This window comes from Mobula hypostoma, chromosome 2 (assembly GCF_963921235.1).
Source record: "Mobula hypostoma chromosome 2, sMobHyp1.1, whole genome shotgun sequence".
Classification (NCBI taxonomy): domain Eukaryota; kingdom Metazoa; phylum Chordata; class Chondrichthyes; order Myliobatiformes; family Myliobatidae; genus Mobula; species Mobula hypostoma.
In genome coordinates, this window is record NC_086098.1 from 141,416,490 (window position 1) to 141,443,539 (window position 27,050).

Genomic DNA, 27,050 nt, shown 5'->3' on the forward strand with positions numbered 1-27,050 from the left:
GGATAATTTTTTGCCTTACATTTTAAGATGTAAATTGATCACCTCAGAGATTACCTTGAGATTTATCCTTGTTCATTGCTCATGAAGCAACCAGCATGTCAACTTACAGTAATAACTGCAAAACATGTTTTCACATTTCAACTTGAGCAAACAAAGCATTTGACCGAAAGCATAGTTTCAAGTAAATTGACTGTCAAAGTACATACATGTCAGCGTTTACTGCCAGGGATTCATTTTCATGCAGGCATTCACAGTAGAATAAAGAAATACAACAGGATCAATGAAAAACTACACACAAAGACTGACAACCAATGAGCAAAAGAAGACAATCTGGGCAAATGCAAACAAAAGTAAGCAAATAAATGAACAAATACTGAGAACATGAGTTGTCAGGCTATTGACCGTGAGTCCATAGGTTGTGGAATCAGTTCAGAATTGAGGTTAGTGAAGTTCTCCACTCTTGTTCAGGAGCCTGGTGGTTGAAGGGTAATAACTGCACCTGAACTTGCACCTTAGGCTCTTATACCTCCTTCCTGTTGGCAGCAGCGAGAAGAGAACATGGCCTGGATGGTGGGGGTCCTTGCTGATGGATGCTGCTTTCTTGTGGCAGTGCTCCTTGTAGGTGTGCACAATGGTGGGGAGGGCTTTTCCTGTGATGGACTGGGCTGGATTCACTACTTTTTGTCGGCTTTTCCTTTAGCAGATTGAAGCGCCAAGCCAGATTAGAAAGATCGAGGTGTCAAGACCAAAAGGTGAATGACAAACCAGTGTTCAGCTCACTTCTCCAGGAGGCTTTACTTGTTCCAGCGCTGAGCTGGCTCCATGGCTGTGAACTCACTTTCGGGGACTCTGTGGTTCATGTTCTGTGTGTTATTTGTCTACTTTTTTATTGTTTGCATACTGGATGTTGGATGGTCTTTGTGGTGGATTATATTGAGTTTCTTTCTTTTGTGGCTGCCTGCAAGATGAATCTCAAAGTTGTATGTTGTACACATACTTCGATAATTAATGTACTTTGACCTTGGGCATTGGTGTTTTCAGACTAAGCAGTAGCACTTGGAGTGGTTGAGTAGAAGGGTGAGGGCCATTATCATGAGTGAATGTGCCAGCCTTCTTGCATTTCTTAAAGGCAAATTGTTTCAGGGCTACAGCTCATGGCAGATTTCATGATGATTATCATCCTTACTGATGAAATGCCACAAACACTACCCACTAAGATTCAAGTCAGGAGAGTGTGCAACTGAGCAGAAATATGCTCCTGGAGAAGGGATTCCCACCCTGGGGTCCACAAACTCCTTCCTCAATGGTATCCGTCCATGGCATAAAAAAGTTGGGAGCCCCTGTCCTAGAGAGAGCCCTTCGTGTCTCCTCTCCTCGAGCATCCTCTGTCTCATTTGACTTTCTAATCATTCTAATGATTGCTGCATTTGAACTAAAATTCATGGCTTTATTAAGAGCCTTTACAGTGATATAAAATAGTTTGTGGTCCCCTTTTGGGAAAAATCAGATATTGTTTCAGGTTTGAAATGTTGTCTGATGCATGACTTAAAAAAATGTTGAGAATTGCACCTGTTATCTTAGTCAGTGGGCCTGCTGGAAACCGCAGAGAATATCAGAGTGCCGTGCTGATTTGATTTCACATTGTCATTTCGCAGTTCAGCTGTCCAACCATTGCCCTCGCACATCTAAAATTGCGTTCACAAGAAGAAACTCCCACCAGTGTAATCAAAAGTGATTAACAGCTACTTTAGAATTGCAATCTGGATTATTTCTATTCACTGTTGCTATGAGTGTGTACTGGCTGTAGTCAGGAATCACCCTTAAATACTCTGATTGATGACCCCACTCCCACCATGTCTTTGTTGTACAGGATTTTCACAGTCTATACTGTAAATGGTGATTAATTGTCATTTTAGCAACTTGCTATTGTTTTTGTCAGGATAACTCAGTTTCTCAAATGTGTTCATCTGTATGAATCCAAACGTGATTGCAGAAGGAATACAATCATTGGAAGATTGAACCAACATCAACAGAGAAAGGGAAATGTACTTCAAGAACACATTTTAATGGATAAAAAAAAGTACTTCTAAATTAAATTATATTTTGCTAAGATCTGCAGTGTGGAATACATTTTCTTACAAGTCAGGTTCACCATAAAAGAAATGGTCATGGTTTATTGAGAAAAAGGATGGAATGTAAATAGATTTATATTTATATACAGTAAATATAAATTATTACATCTAAAATATAATGCTATTTATATTTTTTTAGATATTGATAGAAGCTGAGATTAAGGAGTATAGGAATGAGAGACAACACAGGCAGATTTTAAAGTCATCTATAAATATTATCACTGAAGACAATGTCATATCGCCCAGAAATTTATGCTTAGATTATTTTTAAAGATATTCAATTCTAATTTTAAATCATAATTAAACTAATTTGAATAAACCATAGTTCACCTTTGAAGTTTGTAATTGCTATAAAGCTTACCCATTCTGTTAAGTCTGGGTTGAGTTTTTAAGATAGGAAATTTCACTCGATCAAGTTAGCCTTCATTGCATGATCAAAGTAACCAAGATGCAGGGATGAACAATATTGTCAAGGTGTAGATGTTTACTTTGAAACTCCTTTGATAGCTGAATTTAAATAGTGTTGATTCCTGTCATGTAAGCATTCAGAAACGTCTCCTTTCTACAACTTTTAATATTTTCTGAGTTAAACCAGCAAAATTTTGCTGATTTTGCTGCATTGTGGAGCACTCAACTCAACCTCAGAAAGCTTGGTGTCAGCATGTCCAACTGAAATGATGATGCAGCTGAAATCCTTTGTCTGCATTTCCAGTGCCATTTGGGAACCCCAGCATACTTTTGGATAATCATGTTTGCAGGAAATAACTCCAGTGGCTCTCTTCACTTGAACTTGAAGAGAGGCAATGAGTATTTCGTTTGATCTACTCCACAGCTGCAAGGAATTCAGACACTTCGGATGTTGGTGATCATGTGGCAAGGGAGATATCCTCTGAGAATGAAATGCTTTCTCCAGTGGTCTACTGCTTAATGCCAGTAACAGAGATGGGCAATCCAGGTAAACAGATCAATGGCATCATATAACAGTAAGGGGTAGAAAAGCAATTGCCATCTGGGAACCCGAAAAAGAGGGGTATGCACAGTTGCTTCTACAACTGTGATGTGAGCTTCGCATATTCTGCAGCCTCCCTTGTGTGAGGAAACCATACCAAATATATCACCAAATGCATGTGGATTTTTTTTTGGAAGAATACAAACAACCAAAGTTTGAGGTCTACTTTGGAACAGATGTTGAAACTAATTTGGAAGGAAGAAATTCATCAGGATAGAGCATTGGAAGTGTGAAGCAAGAAGACAGGTCATAATTAGTACTAGAACAAAGTTTATAAAGGGACTGTCAGGGTGGAAGGGAAATTTGACACAAAGTGAAAAAGCTTAGTATGACAAATCTCCAACTGAATTTTCTTTCATTTAAAGCAATTAGGTTCAGAACTTCAGGGAGAAAAATCTGCTTTCATACTTTTTTGTTTCTGTTGTTTGCGCTTGTGCTTAAGTTGCTTCACATAATGTGAGAAGGTTGGTGGCAATAGACACAGATAGCGGCATGGAATTATGATTGACAATTAGTGGAAATCAGGCTCTAGCTCCAAAAGAATGATCATAAGGGCATTGGCTACAGAGAATACAACAATAATTTGGAATAAAAACAATACTTTGGAACAGAGGTTAGGATGGAAGTACCAGTCAAGGTACTGAAAAAAAGGAATGGTTGCAGAGAAGCAGCAGCACTGCCCTCCCCATCTTTCCCCCTCCTGAAAATTGACTTTTTTCTCAGTTCTGATGGAAGGTCACAGAACTGAAAACATTTATTGTTTACACCAGGATCTGCAGACCCTGGAAATTCAGAGTAACACGTAAAACTGTTGAAGGAAGTCAGCATTTAGGGTAAGGAATAAACAGTCTATGATTTGGGCTGAGACCTTTCATCAGGCCTGAAATGTAGGCTGTTTATTCCTTTCTATAGATGCTGCCTGACCTGCTGAGTTCCTCTAGCATTTTGTGTGTGTTACACTAACTGTTTATCCTTCCACAGAGGTTGCCTGACCTACTGACGGTCTCCAGCATCTGCAGTTTCTCGATTTCCGAGTTGTAGAGTCTGAGACAGATACAGCATTGGAAACAGGCCCTTTCACCCAGCAACTTCTTGATGACCATCAACTGCCAATTTACACAAATCCTACATTAGTCCCATTTTATTTTCTCCCCACAGTCTCATCAACTCAACCACTCCTACCGATTTCACAACTCATCGACACACATGGGCAGTTTACAGTGGCCATTTATCCTACTGACCCTCATGTCCTTGGGGTGTGGGACAAAGGAAGAGAACCCAGGAGAAGTCCACACAGACACAATGAGAACATGCCAAATTCACAGACAGCATCTGAAATCAGGAACTGAACGCAGGTGTCTGGTGTGGTGAGGCAGTGGAACTAACTTTGATACTATTTGTCTTCTAAGTTTTTTTTAATCTGGCTCTCAGTAGCATTTTCTCCTTTGGTGAACACTTGGTAAAATTCTCATCTGAAACCTCATCCATAGTCATTACCTCCCTGATTAAAATTCCTTTTTGTTGTGAGATTAGTCACACCTCTGTTCTTACAATTATTTCTCTGATCACTTGTCTACAGAATGCCTTTGGATTCCCTTTCATGTTTGCTGGAAGTCTTTTCTCATGCTTTCAATTTGCCCCTAATTTTTCCCTTCCCCTCTGAACTCTTTTAGCAACCTTGACATCTGATTGGCAAAGAAATAAAGGCAACATGATATTTTTAAAAAACATAGCAAACTGATTTAGAATCCATGACATAATTTGATGGCTTTTCCAAGAGTTGAAACAGATATAATAGCTTTTCTGAAATGTATAATTATTCAGCAGATCAGGCAGCGTATGTGGAGATGCAGAATCAACCCCACTGATTGATTATCGACTTCTGTGCAGTTTTTATAATAGTTTTAATCATTATCAGAGGGTATTGTCCTGATGAAGGGTCTTGGACCTAAATGTTGACTGTTTATTCCCCTGCACAGATGTGGTCTTACTTGCTGAGTTCCTCCAGCACTTTGTGTCCTGCTCAAGGCTTCCAGCATCTGTAGTGTCTCGAGTCTACAATACCAGAACGTGTTTTTTTTTGGGGAATAGCATTGATAAACAATGTTTTCATTAATCAATTTAGTTACATCCAATTTTTAAAAAAATTTGCAATTGTGAAGAAATTGTTTGACAAAGTCTGTAGTCCTCAGTATTGCTGTATTAAACTGCAGGGGAAGATCATGTCTCGCTGAGAACAGCAACAGCAGCAGAGAAGGTGGCCCCGATAATGACCCCACTGAGGTTTGGGCACCGCATTATCATTTATTGCGAATCTGCAGCAGGTTTAATATCACTGGCATATGTCATGAAATTTGTTGCTTTGGCAGCAGTACATTACAATACATACTAATAAAAAAGTAACAATAATAAACCCTATAAATTACAAGAAGAAATATATTTCTAAAATTAAATAAGTAGTCTGAAAAGAGAGGAAAAAATATTGAGGTAGTGTACATGGGTTCAATGTCTATTCAGAAATCAGACAGCAAAAGTGTTCATAAAGTGTTGAGTGTGTGTCTTCAGGCTCCTGTACCTTCTCCTTTGTTGGTAGCAATGAGAAGAGGGCATGAGCTGAGTGATGGTGGTCCTCAATGATAGATGTACCTTTTGTAGAAATTGGCAAGTATTTTGTGTCATAGCAAGTCTCCTCAAACTCCTGATGAAATATAGCCGCTGTCGTGCCTTCTTTGTAATTACATCAATATGCTGGGCTCAGGGTGGATCTTCAGAGACGTTGACAACCAGGAACTTGGAATTACTTGCCCTTTCCACTGCTGATCCCTTGATAAGGACTGGTTTGTGCTTCCTCAACTTAACCTTCCTGAAGTACACAATCAATTCTTTGATCATCCTGACACTGAGTGCAAGGCTGCTGTGCAAACTCCACTCAAGCAGCTGATCTATCTCGCTCCTGTATGCCACCTTATCACCACTTGAAATTCCCCCCAAAAGAGTTGTCGTCAGCACATTTATCGATGACATTTGATGGCTGTGGATGTAAAGAGACCAGAGCGTTGGGCTAAGCACACATCCTTGAGGTGCACCAGTTGTGATTGTCAGCGAGAAGATACTATTTCCGATCTGCATTCACTGTGGTCTCCCTGCGAGGAAGTCAAGAATCCAGTTGCAGGGTGAGGTACAGAGGCCCAGGTATAGGAGCTTGTCAATTAGCATTGTGGGTATGATAGTGTTGAACGGTGAGCTGTCATCAATAAACAGCAGGCTGATGTGGGTATTGCTGTTGTCCAGGAGGGCCAAGGCTGAGGGAACAGCCAGTGAGATTGCATCCGCTGTAGACCCATTGTGGCAATAGCAAGTTGCAGGCAAATTTACAGTCCCCCTTCTTCTTCGATCTCTCTCTCTTTCCATCTCTGGAGACAGACTAGTTACTGATACTTTTTACAAACCTATTAACTCTCAGTTACTTTAACTATACCTCTTTATTTTTTCTATTTATTTTATTACAGATGTTAATTTTGATTTGATTTCGACCTTTTCCGGATGTGGGAATTAATATAAAATCCAAATAAAATATTTTAGATAAATGGAGTCAAATCTATTTGAAGGGACTTGACCAAATCGTCAGCTGTCCATTTCCGTCCTCAGATGTTGCCTGACCCGATGAGTTGCTCCAGCATTTTCATTGCTTTGTTCCAGATAACTGCATGCATGGTCGATCCCAGCTGATCCATGTTCCAAGCCTACACTGTGAATGCTCCCAACATTTCCTCCGCTACATTGACTATGGCATTGGTGCTGCTTCCTGTAACCATGCTGGGCTCATCAACTTTTAATCCAATTTCCACCTTGCCCTCAAATTTACTTGGTCCACTTCTCTTCCCTTTTTCATCTCCAGAGACAGTCTATTCACTGACATCTTTTCCAAACCCACTGACTCTCACAGTTACCTTAACTATACCTCTTCCCACCCTGTCACTTGTAAAAATGTTATTCCCTTCTCTCAGTTTCTCTGTCTGAGGCTTTCCATTCCAGAACATTTGAGATGTCCTCTTTTTTCCTAAAGAACGCGTGTTCCCTTCCACTAAAATCAACACTGCCCTCACCCATTCCCCGCCATCATAACAGTGATAGAGTTCCTTTGTTCATTTCCTACCACCACACGAGTCTCTGTATTGCACATTTCCTGTAACTTACGCCACCTCGAACGGCATCCTGTGTCTTTACCTAACTTTGCTCCCCGCTTTACCGAGGGACCAGTCTTGACGGAACTTCCCCGTGTACTTGTCCCTCCCCACTTCACCCTGCAAGCTTGACGAGTGCTACACCTGCTCATGCACCTCCTCCCCTTCCACCATCCTAGGCCTCCAACAATCCTTCCAGGTGACGCGACTCTTCACCTGCAGGTCGGCGACGGTCATTGACCTTATCAGGTGCAGCCTCAGCGAGAGCTGACGGAGATGTGGGGACTGCTTTGTCTTTTACAGGCCTCCGCACCCTGTCGTTCCAGCCCTGAAGAGGGGTCTCGGCTCGAAAAGTCGACTGTTTACTCGCCTGCACAGGTGCTGCCTGACTTGCCGAGTTCCTCCCGTATTTGGTGTATGCGTATTGCTCGGGGTCTCCAGCAAGCGCACAGCCCGGCACATTGCGCGCGTTGCTTTGGGTTTCCAGCGCCTGCGCATTTTCTCGTGTCTGGCAGTGCAGAATCTGTTGAGTTGAGGCTTGAGAGCCGAACACACGCGCACTGCTGTCCTCCGTCTCCAGCCGTGCACTTTACGGCATTGTCGTTCATATCTTGGCGCAGCGACGGGTCGTATTTTGGATTTCGTGCAATGGCGGCGCGCACGACTTGGTGAGTACAGCTAGTGATGGACACTCAAGAGTTAGAGACGGGGAAAGAGGGAGAGGGGGCAGGCTCACCCGGGAGGAGGTGGAGTGTGGGGTTAATCCACGGTGCACTGGACCCTGTTGATAGAAGGAACAACACGCCGGGCGCTGGAGGAACTCACCGGGTCAGGCAGCATCTACGGAGGGAAATGGGCAGTCGACGTTTTGGGTCGAGCCCGTTCACTTGCTCAGTTTCCTCCGTCGCGGCTGCTTGGTCCGGTGAGTTCCTCCAGCGTCTTGTGTGCTGCTCCAAATTCCAGCATCTGCAAACTCTTTGTCGGGTAGGGAGGTGACAGACGGTGAAACGGGACCCGAAGGGGAGAGAGGTGTCAGACGGTGAAACGGGACCCGCCGGGTAGAGAGGTGACAGACGGTGAAACGGGACCCGAAGGGGAGAGAGGTGTCAGACGGTGAAACGGGACCCGCCGGGTAGAGAGGTGACAGACGGTGAAACGGGACCCGAAGGAGAGAGAGGTGACAGACGGTGAAACGGGACCCGCCAGGTAGAGAGGTGACAGACGGTGAAACGGGATCACCCGGGTGGCGAGGTGACAGACGCTGAAATGGGATCACCCGGATAGAGAGGTGACAGACGGTGAAACGGGATCACCCGGGTAGAGAAGTGACAGACGGTGAAACGGGATCACCCGGGTAGAGAGGTGACAGACGGTGAAACGGGACCCGCTGGGTAGAGAGGTGAAAGACGGCGAAACAGGTCCCGCCGGGTAGAGAGGTGACAGACAGTGAAACAGGATCACCCGGGTATAGAGGTGACAGACGGTGAAACGGGATCACCCCGGTAGAGAGGCAACAGACAGTGAAATGGGATCACCCGGGTAGAGAGGTGACACACGGTGAAACGGGATCACCTGGGTAGAGAGGTGACAGACAGTGAAACGGGATCACCCGGGTAGAGAGGTGACAGACAGTGAAACGGGATCACCCCGGTAGAGAGGCAACAGACAGTGAAATGGGATCACCCGGGTAGAGAGGTGACACACGGTGAAACGGGATCACCCGGGTAGAGAGGTGACAGATGGTGAAACGGGACCCGCCGGGTAGAGAGGTGACAGACGGTGAAACGGGATCACCTGGGTAGAGAGGTGACAGACAGTGAAACGGGATCACCTGGGTAGAGAGGTGACAGACGGTGAAACGGGTCCCGCCAGGTAGAGAAGTGACACATGGTGAAACGGGTCCCGCCAGGTAGAGAAGTGACACACGGTGAAACGGGTCCCGCCAGGTTGAGAGGTGACAGACGGTGAAACGGGACCTGCTGGGTAGGGAAGTGACAAACGGTGAAACGGGATCACCCGGGTAGAGAGGTGACAGACGGTGAAACGGGACCCGCCGGGGAGAGAGGTGACACATGGTGAAACGGGACCCGCCGGGTAGAGAGGTGACAGACGGTGAAACGGGTCCCGCTGGGTAGAGAGGTGACAGACGATAGAATGGATCCCGTTGAGGAGGGCTGACAGATGGTGAAATGATTCCCTCCGGGTTGGTAGGTGACAGGCAGCCAAATGGTTCCCACTGGGTCAGGAGGTGATAGACAGCGAAGTCAGTCATGCTGGGTACGGAAGTGATAGGCGGCCAAACGGGTCCTGCTGGGTCAGGAGGTGACGGATAGCTAAGTCGGTCCTGCTTGGTGGGGTGGTGCTAAATGGCGAAGTGGGCACCGCTGGGTCGGGAGGTGAAAGGTGGCGAAGCGGATCTGTCCTGGTCGGGAGATGACTGACAGTGAAACTAGTCCTGTTGGGAGATCCCAGCATTCAGTCAGTTATCCTGGCTGATCTCGGTGTTGGGCATTAAGGAGCAGTTTTGACTTGCTGCTCATTGATCCAGGTTCAAGCAGAGGTAGGAATGCCAGCCTGCCTTTCAGGAAGTTGAAGTTATCACCAGAAAGGAAAACTTGACTCAACTTCATTTGCCCATCACTGAATTGTTCCAACTAAACTGGCAACACACATCAAAGTTGCTGGTGAACGCAGCAGGCCAGGCAGCATCTCTAGGAAGAGGTACAGTCGACGTTCGTAAGGGTCTCGGCCTGAAACGTTGACTGTACCTCTTCCTAGAGATGCTGCCTGGCTTGCTGCGTTTACCAGCAACTTTGATGTGTGTTGCTTGAATTTCCAGCATCTGCAGAATTCCTGTTGTTTCCAACTAAACTGGACTCACTTTCAACGACTCTTCATCTTATGTTATTGATATTCATTGCTTATTTATTTACTAGTATTATTATTATTTTTGTTCTTTCTTTTTGCATTTGCAGAGGGTTTTTTTGCACAATCGTTGTCCTTTCTGTTGTGTGTGGTATGTCATCGATTCTATTGTGCTTCTTGGGTTTACTGTGTATGCCTGTAAATAAAGGAATCTCAGGGTTGGAAATGGTGATGTATATGTCCTTTGATAATAAAGTTAGCTTGAACTTTGATCACTCGATGCTCAAAAGTGCTTATGGTTTAAAATAAATATAGAATGCAGCACTCCTTCAGTGGGTGAGACAGTGTTCATGGAAAGATTGAGGGTCTCGGCTTACTCATGGAATTCAACTTAGATAAGTATGAAATGATGCATTTTGGACAGTCAATGCAGTGTAGGACTTTTAGAGTGCATTTCAGGGCACTGATGATTGTTGTGTAACAGAGGGAGCTGGGAGTAGAAGTGGACAGTTGGCTGAAAGCAGCCACACAAGTACACAGGGTGGTGAGGAAAGCATTCAGTAAGTTGGTCTTCATTAGTCAGGGCATCTAGTTTAGGGGTATCAATGTTATAATTCAAAGTTCAAAATAAACTTATTTTCAAAGTACAGATGCCCCCCGCTTTTCGAGCGTTCGCTTTACGAGACCTCACTGTTATGAAAGACCTACATTAGTACCTGATTTCACTAACAGAAGGTGTTTTCACTGTTAACGAAAAAAATCAACGCGCGATAAAAGGCAGCTGCTCTCCCCGGATTCGGAACGGCATTCTCACCGACATTGCTTAAGCACATGCCTGTGAGCAGCCGTTAGCAAGATGAGTTCTAAGGTGTCCGAAAAGCCTGAAAGAGCTTGTAAGGGTGTTACACTTAACGTAAAACTAGACATAATTAAGCGTTTTGATCGTGGTGAACGAAGTAAGGACAAAGTGAGTTTGCCTTGTGGAAGTTGACGAAGATGATGTTGAAGAGGTTTTGGCATCCCATAACCAAGAACTGATAGATGAAGAGCTGATGCAATTGGAAGAGGAAAGGATAACAATCAAAACCGATTGCAGTAGCGAACGGACCACAGACAGATACCGATTCGCGGAGAATGCTGCAGGAGTCGGGAGGCACACAGCGCATCTTTAAGAAAAAAGCCAAAATAAACAAGCTAATTAATTAGGTGCCGCCCGGCACGTAATTGTCGACCCAGATCAGAGGCAACGCAATCGGCAATTGCCTCTGATCTGGGCCGACATTTACCTGCTGGGTGGCACCTAATTAATTAGCTTGTTTGTTTCGGCTTCTTTCTTAAAGATGTGCTGTGTGCCTCCCGGCCACCGCTGTACCCCTGCATGCTTCGTGGATGGGTAGAGGTTCACTGCCCGGAGGGTGGGGGCCGCTGCACCACCCAACCTCCGACAACTGAGCCTAACACACCATCAGCAGTGTGCTCGCTGTCTTCCTGATTCCCGTAAGAGATACTACACTGTACATACATTATTTCTACTTTATATCGGCTGTATATTTTTACGTGTTATTTGGTATGATTTGGCAGCTTCATAGCTTAAACGTTACCGGAGAGAGTGTCTCTGCCAACAGCGCTTGCGTGAGATTTTCTGCCGACGGCCCTTGCGCCGTGTTTCTGTCGAGAGCGCTTGCGCGAGATTTTCGCTGCAGAGAACAGTGCGGCAATGATTGTGGAAAAGTATTTCTACTTTACATAGGCTGTGTATTTATCATATCATTCATGCTTTTACTATATGTTACTGTTATTTTAGGTTTTATGTGTTATTTGGCATGATTTGGTAGGTTATTTTTGGGTCTGTGAACGCTCACAAATTTTTCCCATATAAATAAGTGGTAATTGCTTCTTCACTTTACGACATTCCGGCTTACGAACCGTTTCATAGGAACACTCTACCTTCGGATGGTGGGGGAAACCTGTACGTATATGTCAGCATATACTGCCCTGAGATTTATTTTCTGAGTTGAGCTGAGTGAAGATATCTATCTGGTTAAAGGTACATAATTGTTCTTGAACCTGGTGGTGTGGGACCTAAGGTTTCTGTTGCTCCTGCCTGATAGCAGCAGTGAGAGGAGAGCATGGCCCAGATGGTGGGGGTCTGTGATGCAGTTTATGTTTTTAGTAAGGCTGGAGTATTCTCTACAGCAGGGGTAGGCAACCTTAAGCACAAATGATTTTCTAGCATGAGTTATTCATAAATTTGAGGCAAAACATAATTAGATGTATTTAAAATGGATAATTCCCATATTTCAAGTTTTTTATGGCATTTATCTGGCCCACCGTCCGCTCATTAATATGCGATCCAGCTCACAGAGGCAAAAAGGTTGCCGACCCCTGCTCTACAGTTTTGGTCACCTTGTCATAGAAAAGACATTGGGAGAGGTTAGCCATGCAGGATCTTTATTCCCATGAATGTAGGGTATTTATAAAATCATGAGGGCTATGGTGGACGGTCATCTGTTCTCCAGGGTAAGAAAGTCCAAAATTAGAGGGCACAGATATAAGATAAGAGGGCAGAGATTTAAGAGAGATGTGAGCAGTAACTCCTTTACATATAGGGCAGTGTGTACCTGGAATGAGCTGCCAGATGAACTGTGGAGGTGGGTACAGGTGCAACACTTAAGAGGCAACACATACAAACTGCTGGAGGAACTCAGCAGGAAATGGAAAAAAAATTGACATTTCAAGTCAAGATCCTTCATAAGGACTGGAAAGGAAGGAGGAAGGTGCCAGAATATGCAAGGGGCCAGATGCTTTCCTTGGGTTTATTCTCTGGAAGGCTAATGATAAAATTATGCTGTAGATCAAAAGGTTGCATTTGCATACTGCTTTTCTTGTAGTTTTGCTAAGGTGCTTCGGAAATGTGTCAGATAATAAGGCTGCTGATCTTGAGGAATTGTGAGACGGTGAGATGGTTGACTGAAGACTTGTTGAGTGACAAGGTGGCTGGAGGAGAGGCTTTCAGACTGCAATAAGTGGGAGAACTTAAATCCAGGGAAGGGAACTCCAACTGTTTGGGATACTGAATCAGCAAGCAGTGCTAATACATGAATGGATTGATGGGAGGCGAATGAAGAGAAGATTGATCCTCCGTATCTGAAGGATTTCCTTTGAAGTGGAGAAAGCTGCGGGTTATGACAAAGCTTTGAGGGCTTGCCCCAGAGGATCCCAAATGCCTTTTGATAGCTCAGTGCTGTCAAAGACCTGTGTACAGTTTTAAAATGTATTTATAATAATTAAGAAGGTAGGTTAAATGACATTTGGCACAGAGTCTGACCCTGTGGTTCAGAAGTGTAGGGAAAGGAAGAGGATGGCAGCAGTGATAGGGGACTCTATAGTTAGGGGGTCAGACAGGCAATTCTGTGGACACGGGAAAGAAACTCGGATGGTAGTTTGCCTCCCAGGTTCCAGGTTTCAGATGGCGTCCAAGATATCCTGCAGTGGGAGGGAGAACAGCCAGAGGTGTGGTACATATTGGTACCAATGACATAGGTAGGAAAAGGGAAGAGGATCTGAAAAAAGACGACGGGGAGTTAGGAAGGAAGTTGAGAAGGAGGACCGCAAAGATAGTAATCTCAGGATTACTGCCTGTGCCACGCGACAGTGAGAATAGGAATAGAATGAGGTGGAGTATAAATGCGTGGCTGAGGGATTGGAGCAGGGGGCAGGGATTCAGATTCCTGGATCATTGGGACCTCTTTTGGGGCAGGTGTGACCTGTTCAAAAAGGACAGGTTACACTTGAATCCCACGGGGACCAATATCCTGGTGGGGAGGTTTGCTAAGGCTACTGGGGAGCGTTTAAACTAGAATTGTTGGGGTGTGGGAACCGAACTGAAGAGACTGGGGAAGAGGAGGTTGGCTCACAAATAGAGAAAGCTTGTAGACAGTGCAAGAGGGAGGATAGGCAGGTGATAGAGAAGGGACGCATTCAGACTGACGGTTTGAGATGTGTCTATTTTAACGCAAGGATTGTTGTGAAGAAAGCGGATGAGCTTAGAGCATGGATCAGTACTTGGAGCTATGATGTGGTGGCCATTACAGAGACTTGGATGGCTCAGGAACAGGAATGGTTACTTCAAGTGCCGGGTTTTAGATGTTTCAGAAAAGACAGGGAAAGAGGCAGAAAAGGTGGACGTCATGGAGGGATTGTCTATGAAGTCTGTGTGGGTGGAGGTTAGGAACAGGAAGGGGTCAATAACTTTACTGAGTGTTTTTTATAGGGTGCCAAATAGTAACAGGGATATCAAGGAGCAGATAGGGAAACAGATCCTGGAAAGGTGTAATAATAACAGAGTTGTCATGGTGGGAGATTTTAATTTCCCAAATATTGATTGGCATCTTCCTAGAGCAAGGGTTTTAGATGGGGTGGAGTTTGTTAGGTGTGTTCAGGAAGGTTTCTTGACACAATATGTAGATAAGCCTACAAGAGGAGAGGGCGTACTTGATTTGGTATTGGGAAATGAACCTGGTCAGGTGTCAGATCTCTCAGTGGGAGAGCATTTTGGAGATAGTGATCATAATTCTATCTCCTTTAAAATAGCACTGGAGAGAGATAGGAACAGACAAGTTAGAAAAGCATTTAATTGGAGTAAGGGGAATTATGAGGCTATCAGGCAGGAAATTGGAGGCTTAAATTGGAAACAGATGTTCTCAGGGAAAAGTATGGAAGAAATGTGGCAAATATTCAGGGGATATTTGTGTGGAGTTCTGCATAGGTACGTTCCAATGAGGCAGGGAAGTTATGGTAGGGTACAGGAACTGTGGTGTACAAAGGCTGTAAAAAAAAGTCTAGTCAAGAAGAAAAGAAAAGCTTATAAAAGGTTCAGAGAACTAGGTAGTGTTAGAGATCTACAAACGTTTGTAAAAGATTATATGGCTAACAGGAAGGAACTTAAGAAGGAAATCAGGAGAGCCAGAAGGGGCCATGAGAAGGCCTTGGTGAGCAGGATTAAGGAAAACCCCAAGACATTCTACAAGTATGTGAAAAGCAAGAGGATAGGACATGAAAGAACAGGACCTATCAAGTGTGACAGTGGGAAAGTGTGTATGGAACCGGAGGAAATAACAGATGTACTTAATGAATACTTTACTTCAGAATTCACTATGGAAAAGGATTTTGGTGATTGTAGTGATGACTTGCAGCGGACTGAAAAGCTTGAGCATGTAGATATTAAGAAAGAGGATGTGCTGGAGCTTTTGGAAAGCATCAAGTTGAATAAGTCATCGGGACGGGATGAGATGTACCCCAGGCTACTGTGGGAGGCGAGGGAGGTGATTGCTGAGCCTCTGGCGATGATCTTTGCAACATCAATGGGATGGGAGAGGTTCCGGAGGATTGGAGGGTTGCGGATGTTGTTCCTTTATTCAAGAAAGGGAGTAGAGATAGCCCAGGAAATTATAGACCAGTGAGTCTTACCTCAGTGGTTGGTAAGTTGATGGAGAAGATCTTGAGAGGCAGGATTTATGAACATTTGAAGAGGTATAATATGGTTAGGAGTAGTCAGCATGGCTTTGTCAAGGGCAGGTCATGCCTTACGAGCCTGATTGAATTTTTTGAGGATGTGACTAAACACATTGATGAAGGAAGAGCAGTAGATGTAGTATATATGGATTTCAGCAAGGCATTTGATAAGGTATCCCATGTAAGGCTTATTGAGAAAGTAAGGGGGCATGGGATCCAAGGGGACATTGCTTTGTGGATCCAGAACTGGCTTCCCCACAGAAGGCAAAGAGTGGTTGTAGACAGGTCATATTCTGCATGGAGGTCGGTCACCAGTGGAGTGCCTCAGGGATCTGTTCTGGGACCCTTAGTCTTCGTGATTTTTATAAATGACCTGGATGAGGAAGTGGAGGGATGGGTTTGTAAGTTTGCACAAAGGTTGGAGGTGTTGTGGATAGTATGGAGGGTTGTCAGAGGTTACAGCGGGACATTGATAGGATGTAAAACTGGGCTGAGAAGTGGCAGATGGATTTCAACCCAGATAATTGTGAAGTGGTTCATTTTGGTAGGTCAAATATGATGGCAGAATATGGTATTAATTAGATTAGATTAAAGGCATCCGTTAGTCTTGCGAGACCATGGATCTGCACCTGGAAAGTCTTCACTCTCCAGGGCGCAGGCCTGGGCAAGGTTGTATGGAAGACCAGCAGTTGCCCATGCTGCAAGTCTCCCCTCTCCATGACACCGATGTTGTCCAAGGGAAGGGCATTAGGACTCATACAGCTTGGCACCAGTGTCATCGCAGAGCACAGTGTGGTTAAGTTGCCTCGTCGCCCCGGCTGGGGCTCAAACTCACGACCTTCAGGTAGCTAGTCCAATGCCTTAACCACTTGGCCACGTGCCCACACAATTAGATTAGATTAGATTCAACTTTATTGTCATTGTGCCGTGTACAGATACAAAGCCAATGAAATGCATTTAGCATCTGACCAGAAATGCAAAGAATAGTGTTATTTACAAAATAACTGCGAATAAAAAAAGTGCTACAGCACACTTGGTAAGACTCTTGGCAGTGAGGAGGATCAGAAGGATCTTGGGGTCCGAGTCCATAGGACACTCAAAACAGCTGCGCAGGTTGAAACTGTGGTTAAGAAGTACGGTGTATTGGCCTTCATCAATCGTGGAACTGAATTTAGGAACTGAGAGGTAATGTGCAGCTATATAGGACCCTGGTCAGAGCACACTTGGAGTACTGTGCTCATTTCTGGTCCACTCACTACAGGAAAGATATGGAAGCCACAGAAAGGGTGCAAGGGAGATTTACAAGGACGTTGCCTGGATTGGGGAGCATGCCTTATGAGAGTAGGTTGAGTGAACTTGGCCTTTTCTCCTTGGAGTGACGGAGGATGTGAGGTGACCTGATAGAGGTGTATAAGATGATGGGAGGCATTGATCGTGTGGATAGTCAGAGGCCTTTTCCCAGGGCTGAAATGGTTGCCACAAGAGGACACAGGTTTAAGGTGCTGGGGAGTAGGTACAGAGGAGATGTCAGGGGTAAGTTTTTTACTCAGAGAGTGGTGAGTGTGTGGAATGGGCTGCTGGCAACGGTGGTGGAGGCGGATATGATAGGGCCTTTTGGGAGATTTTTAGATAGGTACATGGAGTTTAGTAAAATAGAGGCTATAAGTAAGCCTAGTAATTTCTAAGGTAGGGACATGTTTGGCACAACTCTGTGGGCTGAAGGGCCTGTATTATGCTGCAGGTTTTCTATTTTCCTATGATATTTGAAAAAGAATTGAAAAGTAAAATGAATTTATTGGAAATATTATGGTATTATGGAATTATGGAAATATTTACCAGGGTGTAGATTTGGTTGAAAAGAGAGACCGGATAGATAAGGGGAAAATTTGTAGATGCTGAGAATAGAAGCAACACACATAAAATGCTGGAGGAACAGTCGACATTTCGGGCAAGTTCCTTTTCCAGTCCTGCTGAAGGGTATTGGCCCGAAACGTCAATTGTTCTTTTTTCTATAGATGCTGCCTGGCCTGCTGAGTTCCTCCAGAATTTTGTGTGTGTTGACTGGATAGATCTATTTTCCCTGGAGCGGACAAGATTAAGATATGGGACTCAATTGGGGTATATAAAATTATGAGGAATATAATTAGGGTAGACTGAGAAAACCTCTCCCCATATCACACGTAGAAAAAAACTAGGTGACATAGGTTTAGAGTAAGGAGGTAAGATTTAGAGGGGATGTCACCTTCACCCAGCATGGCAAGTGTCTGGACTACATTGCCCGAGAGAGTGGTTGAAGCTGAGTCACTGATAACACTTCAGAAATGTTGAGATAAGCACTTGAATCCGAGTGCTGGGTAAGAGGATTAATACAAAAGGATGCCAACTAGTTGCTTTGGATGAGTTAGGTGAATGGATTTTTTCCCCCAGAAAAATCAGTAAATCAATTAGCATGTTTGACTTGAGATCAGCGATCTTGTTCAAGTGAATGAAGTTGCTTTATTTACTCAGGTCACTTGATATGAAGGTCCAGCCTTGAGGTACATATGGTCCCACTGTATAATGCCTGAACTTCAGCTTGTTTCTGATTTCCCTGTTTCAATGCACAGGCACTGAGGGTTGAGTTGAGTTGAATGGCAAATGGCATTGTCAGGCAAATATGATGGTACTCTGACATTCAGAGTGCCTATGGGTGTAATTAATGGAACAAAACCTTACATTATCTGTTGCAGTTCTGAAGAAGAGTCTTGGCCCGAAACGTCGATTGTTCATTCATGTCCATAGATGCTGCCTGACCTGTTGATTTCTGCCAGCATTTTGTGTGTGTTACATTATTTTTTTTAAGTCTTTTACTTCTTACATATTTACTCCCAGTTGAATGACTGATGGAATAAAAAGAAGCATGGCAAACTAAATTAATTAAGTATCTCTTTTCTTGGCAGGATCCACTGATGATTTTCTTCATCCTTTATTCCTTCGCTGTCTTTAGCATAGACCCTGGAGTATATGGTTTCCTAGCAGTAAAGTTAAGTATCTCCTAGATCTTCACACTCAACCATGTCACTGATACTAAGAATCCTGAAGTGTGGAACTGCTCTGACTGGTGCTTGCAACCACAGTCGTGCCCTGTACTCAACCACATCCCCTTCATCGTGGACTAAAGTGGTGTCTGAGGCAGAGAAGATCGTTGGATACCCAACTTCCTTTATGAGTCTTCGTTGTCTGCTCAGTGATGAGTTAAGCAACATTGCTCTTCATGTCAGAAAATTGGTTGGGACGAAGCATCCTTTAATATCTACAGCCAGGTAAAAGATGCAGCCAAATACCAGGGGTGGGAGTCCTTTAAATGGTGTCAAAGTCATTTGCCTTAATGATATATTACTGAATGATGTATTTTTGCTGATCTTTTACATGGCCAGAAAACCACTGCAAATCTTAATGGCTATTTACATGTACAAGTATCAACTAAATTGACAAGAGAGCATAAGGCAGGGAGTTAAAATGTAAGCTGACCAGTCCAGCTAAGAGGAATGCTGAAGATCAATGTCTCACAAGCAGCATTTGTATTTCTGCCAACTGCATATGCATCTGATAATTGGTCTGTACATGGTAATGTATGCCCTTATTTCCATTTGTGCTAACAAATTATACAGGGGTGAAAAGTCATCTCAAGTCAAGTTTATTGTCATTTAACTACATGTATACTGTCAAATGAGACAACGTTTCTCTTCTAGACCAGGGAGTGAAGCACAGTAGTACACATAACCCACAATAATTTAGGAAAATAAGAAAAAAATTAAATAAAATATTGTTGGGTACTGATCAAATTAACTGGTGACATTTTGAATGAGATGCGGCAGGGAGTTCAAAAGCCTAATGGTCCGAGGAAAGAAACTGTTTCCCATCTTGACTGTGCTTGTCTTTATGCATCAGAGTCTTCTGCCTAATGGCAGAAAGTCAAAGAGGATGCTGGATGGATGGGTGGGATCCTTGATAATACTTAGGGCACTGTGTATGCAGCTTGCCTGATTAATGTCCCCGATGAATGGTAGGGAGATCCCTATGAACCTTTCAGCTGTTCTCACAGTCCTTTGTAGAGACTTCCAGTCTGATGCTCTGCTGCTCCCAAACTAGATGGAGACGCAGCTTGTCAATAGTGTTCCTGTAAAATACAGTTAAGATTGAGGTTGAAGTTCCCTACCTGGGAGTGGGTGATGTAGAATTGATGCTGAGGATTACAGGTTGGGTTGGAGGCTAGCATTGAGGTAATTTTTATTTTAAATACACCGAAGCAAAAATAACAAATATCCTTGGCTGCTCGCTGTCCCAAGACCAGCTGACTTCATGAAAGGAGCAGCCCATGAGATTATCAACTATTCATAGAGAGGGAAGGGCGAGAATTTTATCGAGTATGAATGAGTTAAGCTTGCCTTTGAAAATGTTGGCTGCACTGGTGTAAAATAAGTAAATTGATATGCTGGCTTCATCTCTGCTGCCCTCTGATTTATTTTCTCCTGAAGTGATGACTTCTCCAGTGTGAGATTTTAAAGGAATTAGTGAGGGTTCAGAACAATATGTTCCCACTGAAAAAATGTATGCCTTCCAAATCTGGAGACTCTTAATTTCAAGAATCACATAGCAAGGAGTAGTAAGTCATAGCAGTCACCAAACGCACACTATGAAAATGTCTAAAAGTGCATAGAAAGGCTGTACATCATACCTTAAATAGAATAGATTAGCTGTGTAGAAGTTCCCAACTTTTTTTTTCCTTGGACCAATACCATTAAGCAAGCGGTCTGTGGACCCCAGGCTGGGAACCCTTGGTGGATGGAGTAAAACATAGATTTGATAATATAAACTGGATCTTAAAATTCTGGAGAGAATGTGCATGTGATTACCATGAGATTGTAAAATAGCGAAGAGTGCAACAGTGTTTCTTTTGCTTCAAGAGCAAGATTGTTGGATGTAGTTTAAAAATTAGATTCTAACTTCAAATGTGAAGTTAAGCACATCTGTATGCAAACAATGGTAAAAGTTTGAACTCTTCCTGCAAACAGTACTTTATCCTGGTCGGCTATAAACTTAAGTCCTCTGATTGATGTTGATTAATAATGACAGGGCAGGTTTATGGATTAAGGGTGTAGATGGCCCTGAACTCATTGAATTGTGAAACAGACTCACATGCTAAAAGGCCTGCTTCAGTTCATGTGTCACTGTTCTCAATAGTAGAACATTGCTAACCTACAGAATTGAGATGTTCATGATCATCACAAGTTTGATGAAAATTGACTGCAGGGTTCCATGTATGCCTTTTGTGTATGATTTTTGCTCCGCAAGTCTACACATTTACCACCACCACCTTGAAATTATTGGCAGGAAGACAGCAAGGAATATAAACATCATCATAAAACTTACTGGAACATCCTGTGGGTGTAATGCTTTTGCCCTCTAGATCTGTCTCATTCTGGTAATGCTGTATATAATGCTCCTTTCTGATAGTAAAGTTCTCTGAGTAACACTGACACTTTCCTAGGTGGTGCTGTAAAATCTGTACCAATTGTGGGTTTGCTAGTATTGTCCAACAGTACCGTTTGAACAGTGAGTAGATATTGGGCGGTCAGCTGCTAGTATGAAAAGATCATGGTTGAGGGCAAAACAGCAGAAACTCTGTGCTCTGAAGTTATTACTCACCTAACAAGATGCAGGTTTAAGTTTAACAAAAAAATCTAGTCCTACTAGTAGTAGTCCTACTTCAGTTAAACAGCTTGGGTGCAGAAAGTCACTGATCTGCAGCATAAATATCTTGCAAAAAAAATGGTTGAAGTCTGGACTGTCTTATTACAATTTTTCTCATTTCAATTATTGGAATGTAAGAAGCTTTATTTATATGGAGCATTGAAAATATGCCAATTTTTGAATATGCAACAGGATGCATTTACCGAGCAGTTAGTGGTCAGTTTGGGGATTTCTGCTTGAACATGTATCTCATGGAGGGTGTGCAGTAAGTGTGTTTTTCATATTCTGTTTCCATTTATTTTTGGAATATGAACCATTTTGTCGATAAAGTCAATTTAATGCTAAAACTTAGCATTTGTTTTGGCAGTGTGATTTGAGACTGCCTCATTCCAAACTGTGCCAACATTAAGTTATCATATAAACAGCAAGGCATTGCTAAGCCTGTATTATTCTTCTACAGAATGTCAAAGCATTTCCTTAAAGCCTTTTAATAATTTTACTTCAGAAAAAAATTTCATTTTCCAAAATGAAATCTCAGACCCGCAGATGCAGGAATAAATGGAATGAATCGTTTAGCTTATCATGATTATCCTAATGTTGACTTTCTTATAATGCATTTATTTAAACTTTATCATATTTTCTGTCCTATTGCTCTTTACATTCATTTTAATAGAATCAAATATTTTGAACAATTATGTTCAGTAGGGGCTTGTGGTGAAGTCTTTCAGTTTTTTGTTTTGAACTGTTGGATAAAGCATTTTATAATTAGTTTTCTTTGTACTGGTAGCAATAATGTTGATTAAATGTAACCTGGTTTTCATTTTTTGAAATACTGAAAACAATCTTTCATTGTTTGCCCATTTAGTACTTTCCATTTTGCTTTCTTAACATTCTTTTTTAGTCCAGTTTCGAGGTGCCAGTTTTCTGAGCCTGAGGTCTGAAGTAGTTCAAGAAGAGAGTCTATTACCACTTACTTGTAACCAGTTAGTGATGCATAACAAACACTGACATTGTCAGTAATGCCTTCAGCCTGATAATCATGAATTCAGCATTTGAGTCTGTTTGAAATGAAAAGATTGTTCTAATCAGGAATCTAAATACTACAAATTGAACTTTATAATATACTCTAAAATGAACTCTATAATTTTCTTGATTAGATGAAAATTTAAAAAAAACTGCAGATCCTGGAAATTTGAAATAAAATCAAAAAATGCTGGAAATACTGGCCAGACAGCATCTGTTGACATAAAAATTGACTTTTCAGGTCTGGAACCCTTCTTCGATACTTAAATGTAGTTTGAAAATCTCAAATACAGTTGAGAACTCTATTTTATATTACCCCTGTCAATTTAACACATTATCCAAACAGAATATTTTATTTTACTGAAATGCCATGATTTTATACTTTACACAGAAGAAAAATAATTAACCTTTCCAGTCTGGGACTCTTCGCTGGATCTCAAATGCTGTTTGCAAAACTAAGATAAGATTGAGAGCTCCATGTACACTTCGATGGATTTAACACATTAACCAAAGAAGACCACATTTTACTTAAGAGCCATAATCATTTACTCTTCACTTTAAACACAATTATACTTATCATCAGAGTTTGTCTCCTCTGTAATTCTAGATATCCTCTTCCACTGTATGGGTGGGAACTATTTTGATTTGGAATCCATGGCATTCTTTTGGAAAGGTTACTTTCCAACACATTTATTGTGTAGTTATGAGAATATTTTTTTTCACCCAGATGGTGTTTAAAACCTAGAACACAACCTCGCAGGATTGGTGGTGTCAAGTACTCTTAAAACATCTAGTTGAATACATTGAAGGCCATGGCTCGTGCTGCATAGATCGGAACACAACAGGCTGTAGGACTCTCACTTTGCACGTTTTGGTTTCATGAAAACAATTTTTGCATTATCCTGTTAGCTTCAGCATTGTGAACATCATGGGTACTTAACTGAAGCACAATCTTGAGAGTACTTGTTCTGGTGGAAACAGTGCTGGAAGATATTCAGCAGATTAGGGAGCATCTTTGAAAAGCAAAACAGTTCATGTTTCAGGCTTATCAGAAATATTTATAATGTATTTGATTTGTCTATGTGTAGATTAGATTGCATGGAATTCTCAACAAGATAAAGAATTTGGCAACACTCAAGATTTAATGCTGCCTTTACATAGCATCTAAAAAGGAGGCACCATGTGGCAGTACTTAAAAAAAAAAAGTGTTGCAAATATTCAACATGCTATTCTACAGAAGTTGCATAATTTATCCAAGGTGCCATTGTGGAAAATATTAAGAATGTGCAGATTCAAATTTGGTAATCACTAAATAATGCAAGCAACACTCAATTTGCTGGAGGAACTCAGCAGGCCAGGCAGCATCTATAGAAAAGAGTACAGTTGACGTTTTAGGCCGAGACCCTTCAGCAGGACTGGAGAAAAAGATGAGTCGGAGTTTGAAGGTGGGGGGAGGGGAGGGAGAAAGACAAGGAGATAGGTGAAACTGAGAGGGGGGAGGAGTGAAATAAAGAGTTGGGACGTTGACTGGTGAAAGAGGTACAGGGCTGGAGAAAGGGCAATCTAATAGGAGAGGGCAGAAGGCCATGGAAAAATGAGAATCAGGAAGGAGCACCAGAGGGAGGCGATGAGCAGGTAAGGAGATAGGGTGAGAGAGGGAAAAGGGGATGGGGTATGGTGAAGGGGGGGGAATGGGCTATTACCAGAAGTTTGAGAAATCTGTGTTCATGCCATCAGGTAGGAGGCTACCCAGATGAAATACAAGGTGTTGCTCCTCCAGTCTGAGTGTGGGCTCATCACGACAGTAGAGGAGGCCGTGGATTGACATGTTGGAATGGGAAGTGGAATTAAAATGAGTAGCCACTGGAAGATCCGCTTTTTCTGGTGGATGGAGCTGAGGTGCTCATTGAAGTGGTCTCCCAATCTACGCCGGGTCTCATCGATAAACAAGAGGCTACACCAGGAGCACAGGATACAGTAGATGACACAGACAGACTCACAGGTGAAGTGTCGCCTCAGCTGGAAGGACTGTTTCGGGCCCTGAACAGTAGTGAGGGAGGTGGTGTAGGGGCAGGTGTGGCACTTGTTTCAAACAAATAATGCAGTTGTTTGCTGAAGTCTGGTGACTATTTCCAATTTTGTTATTCAGCAAATCAGTCTACAAAAATGATAATTTAAAAATGTTTACCTGCTTTATTCTGTTGTTCTGTTGTTGTTAAAATGTGGCTTAGATGGGAATTGGGGAGGAGTGCAGTGGTGATAAGGGATTCAGTAGTTAGGGGAGCAGGCAGGGGAATCAGTGGAGGTGGAACAGACTTTCAGACTCCCAGCTGCCCAGGTCAGGGATGTCTCAGATTGGTTTCACAGCGTTCTAAAGGAAGAGGGTGAGCAACCAGAAGTCGTTGTAGATATTGGTACCAAGGACATGGGTAGGAAAAGGGATGAGGTCATGAATAGAGAATATAGGGTGCTAGGGAAGAAGCTGAAATGCAGTACTTCAAAGGTAATGATCTCGATTGCTGCCTGTGTTGTGTGCCAGTGAGGATAAGAATAGCATGATCTAGTAGATGAATGCGTGGCTGAGGAATAGGTGCAGTGGACAGGGTTTCATATTGTGGGCCTTTGGGATCCCTTCAGGAGAATGTATGACCTGTTGTATACAAAAAAGAAGGGCTACATCTGAACTTGAGAGGGACCAATATCCTTGTGGGCAGATTTGGTAGAACTTTTGGGGATGGTTTAAATTAGTTTGGCAGGATGATGGGAACAGAGTGATAGGTCAGAGGATGTACCAATGATATATAGGTAGATGCAGCGTATAGGGAGATTGTGAGGAAGGATCAGCAGTTGAAAGGGCAAGATTGCTGTCAGTTGGAATGTTTGAAGTGTGTCTTTTTTAATGAAAGAAGTATCAAGAACAAGGATGACGAACTTAGAGCATGGGTCAGTACATGGAGCAGTGATGTTGTGGCCATTAAGAAGACTTGTTATCACACGGGCAGAAATGGCTGCCTGATGTTCTGGGATTTAGATGTTCCCAAAGAAACAGGGAGGGAGGTAAAAGAGGTGGGGTAGTGGCGTCGTTAATCAGAGATTGTATCACAGCTGCAGAAAGTAGGGGACGTCTCGGAGGGTTTGTCTGCTGAGTAAGTGTTGGTACAATTCAGAAACAGAAATGAAGCAATCTGTCTATTGGGGGTATTCTAAAGACCCCCTCCCCCCCACCACCACCAATAGTAACAGAGGCACTGAGGAGCAGATCGGGAGACAGATTTTGGAAATGTGTAAAAACAACAGGGATGTCGTCATGGGTAATTTCCACTTTACTGACACTGATTTAACACCTCCTTATTGCAAAAAAACTTTAGATGGGGTGGAATGTGTTAGATGTGTCCAGGAAGGAGTCCTGCCACAGTATGTAGAGGTGAAACTGTACTGGATCTGGTGCTTTGCAATGCACCAGGTCTAGTGTTCGATCTCTCTATGGGTGAGCATTTCGGAGACAGTGACCACAACTCCCTGACCTTTACCATAGCCTTGGAGAGGGATAGGAACAGACAGTATGGAAAAGTTTTTAATTGGGGGAGGAGGAATTATGATACTATTGGGCAGGAACTGGGGGGCATAAATTGGGAATAGATGTACTCAGGGACATTGCTTAGGGAGTATTCGCATGAGGTTCTGGATGGGCTTGTCCCACTGAGGGAGGGAAATGATGGTAGTGAAAAGGAACCATGGTGATGAGAAGTGGAGCATCTAATCAGGAGGAAGAAAGAAGTTTACTCAAGATTTAGGAAGCCAGTATTAGACAGGGTTCTAAAGAGTTGCAGGGTTACCAGGAAAGATCTGAAGAATGGATTTAGGAAGGCTAGAAGCGGGCATGAGAAGGCCTTGGGGAGTAGGATTAAGGAAAACCCCAAGGCGTTGTACACACATGTGAAAAACAAGAGGATGAGGGTAGAGAGATGAGAGATAGAAGAGAAAACATATGCTTGGAGTTGGAGGACGTGGGAAGGTCCTTAACGAGTACTTCACTTCAGTATTCACCAGTGAATACCTTGATGTTTGTGAAGACAGCGTAAGCAGGCTGATGTGCTGTAACACATCAATGTTAAGCTAGAGGAAAGATAAGTTCTGGGGCCAAATGGGGTGTATCCAAGGTTACTATGGGAAGCGAAGGAGGAGTTTGCTGCACCTTTGATGATCTTTGAGTCCTCAGTAGCCAAAGGAGAAGTCCCAGATGATTGGAGGGTGGCTAATATTATTCCCGTGTTCACAAAAGGGAATATGGATAATGCTAGAATTATAGACCTGTAAATCTTACTTCAGTGGTAGGCAAATAATTGAAGAAGAATCTTAGAGACAAGATTTAAGAGCATTTGGAGAAGCATAGTTTGATGAGGGATAGCCAGCATGGCTTTTTAAGGGGCAGGTCATGCCTCACAAACCTGATTTGACTTCTTTGAGGATGTGAAGGTAGAGCAGTGGATGTGATGTATGTGGATTTTAGTAAGGCATTAGATAATGTTTCCCGTAGTAGGCTTAGTCAGGAGGCATGGGATCCAGGGAAACTTGGCTGTGAGAATTCAG

At 43.0% G+C, this 27,050-nt stretch overlaps 1 protein-coding gene across 2 annotated transcripts in view; it reads left to right on the top strand.

The window, feature by feature from the left end:
* Positions 1-5,388: 5,388 nt before the first annotated feature.
* Positions 5,389-27,050, top strand: part of pdss2 (prenyl (decaprenyl) diphosphate synthase, subunit 2) — a 233,194-nt gene continuing 211,532 nt past the window's right edge. The window contains exons 1-2 of one of the 2 annotated variants that reach the window (XR_010017040.1): positions 5,389-7,993; positions 18,644-19,006. Coding sequence is in view for 1 of the 2 variants with exons in the window: in XM_063040818.1 (XP_062896888.1) it covers positions 18,759-19,006 (248 nt within the window). In the remaining variant the exon portion in view is untranslated. The remainder of the gene's footprint in view (positions 7,994-18,643; positions 19,007-27,050) is intronic. The other variant, XM_063040818.1, reaches the window with a different exon arrangement.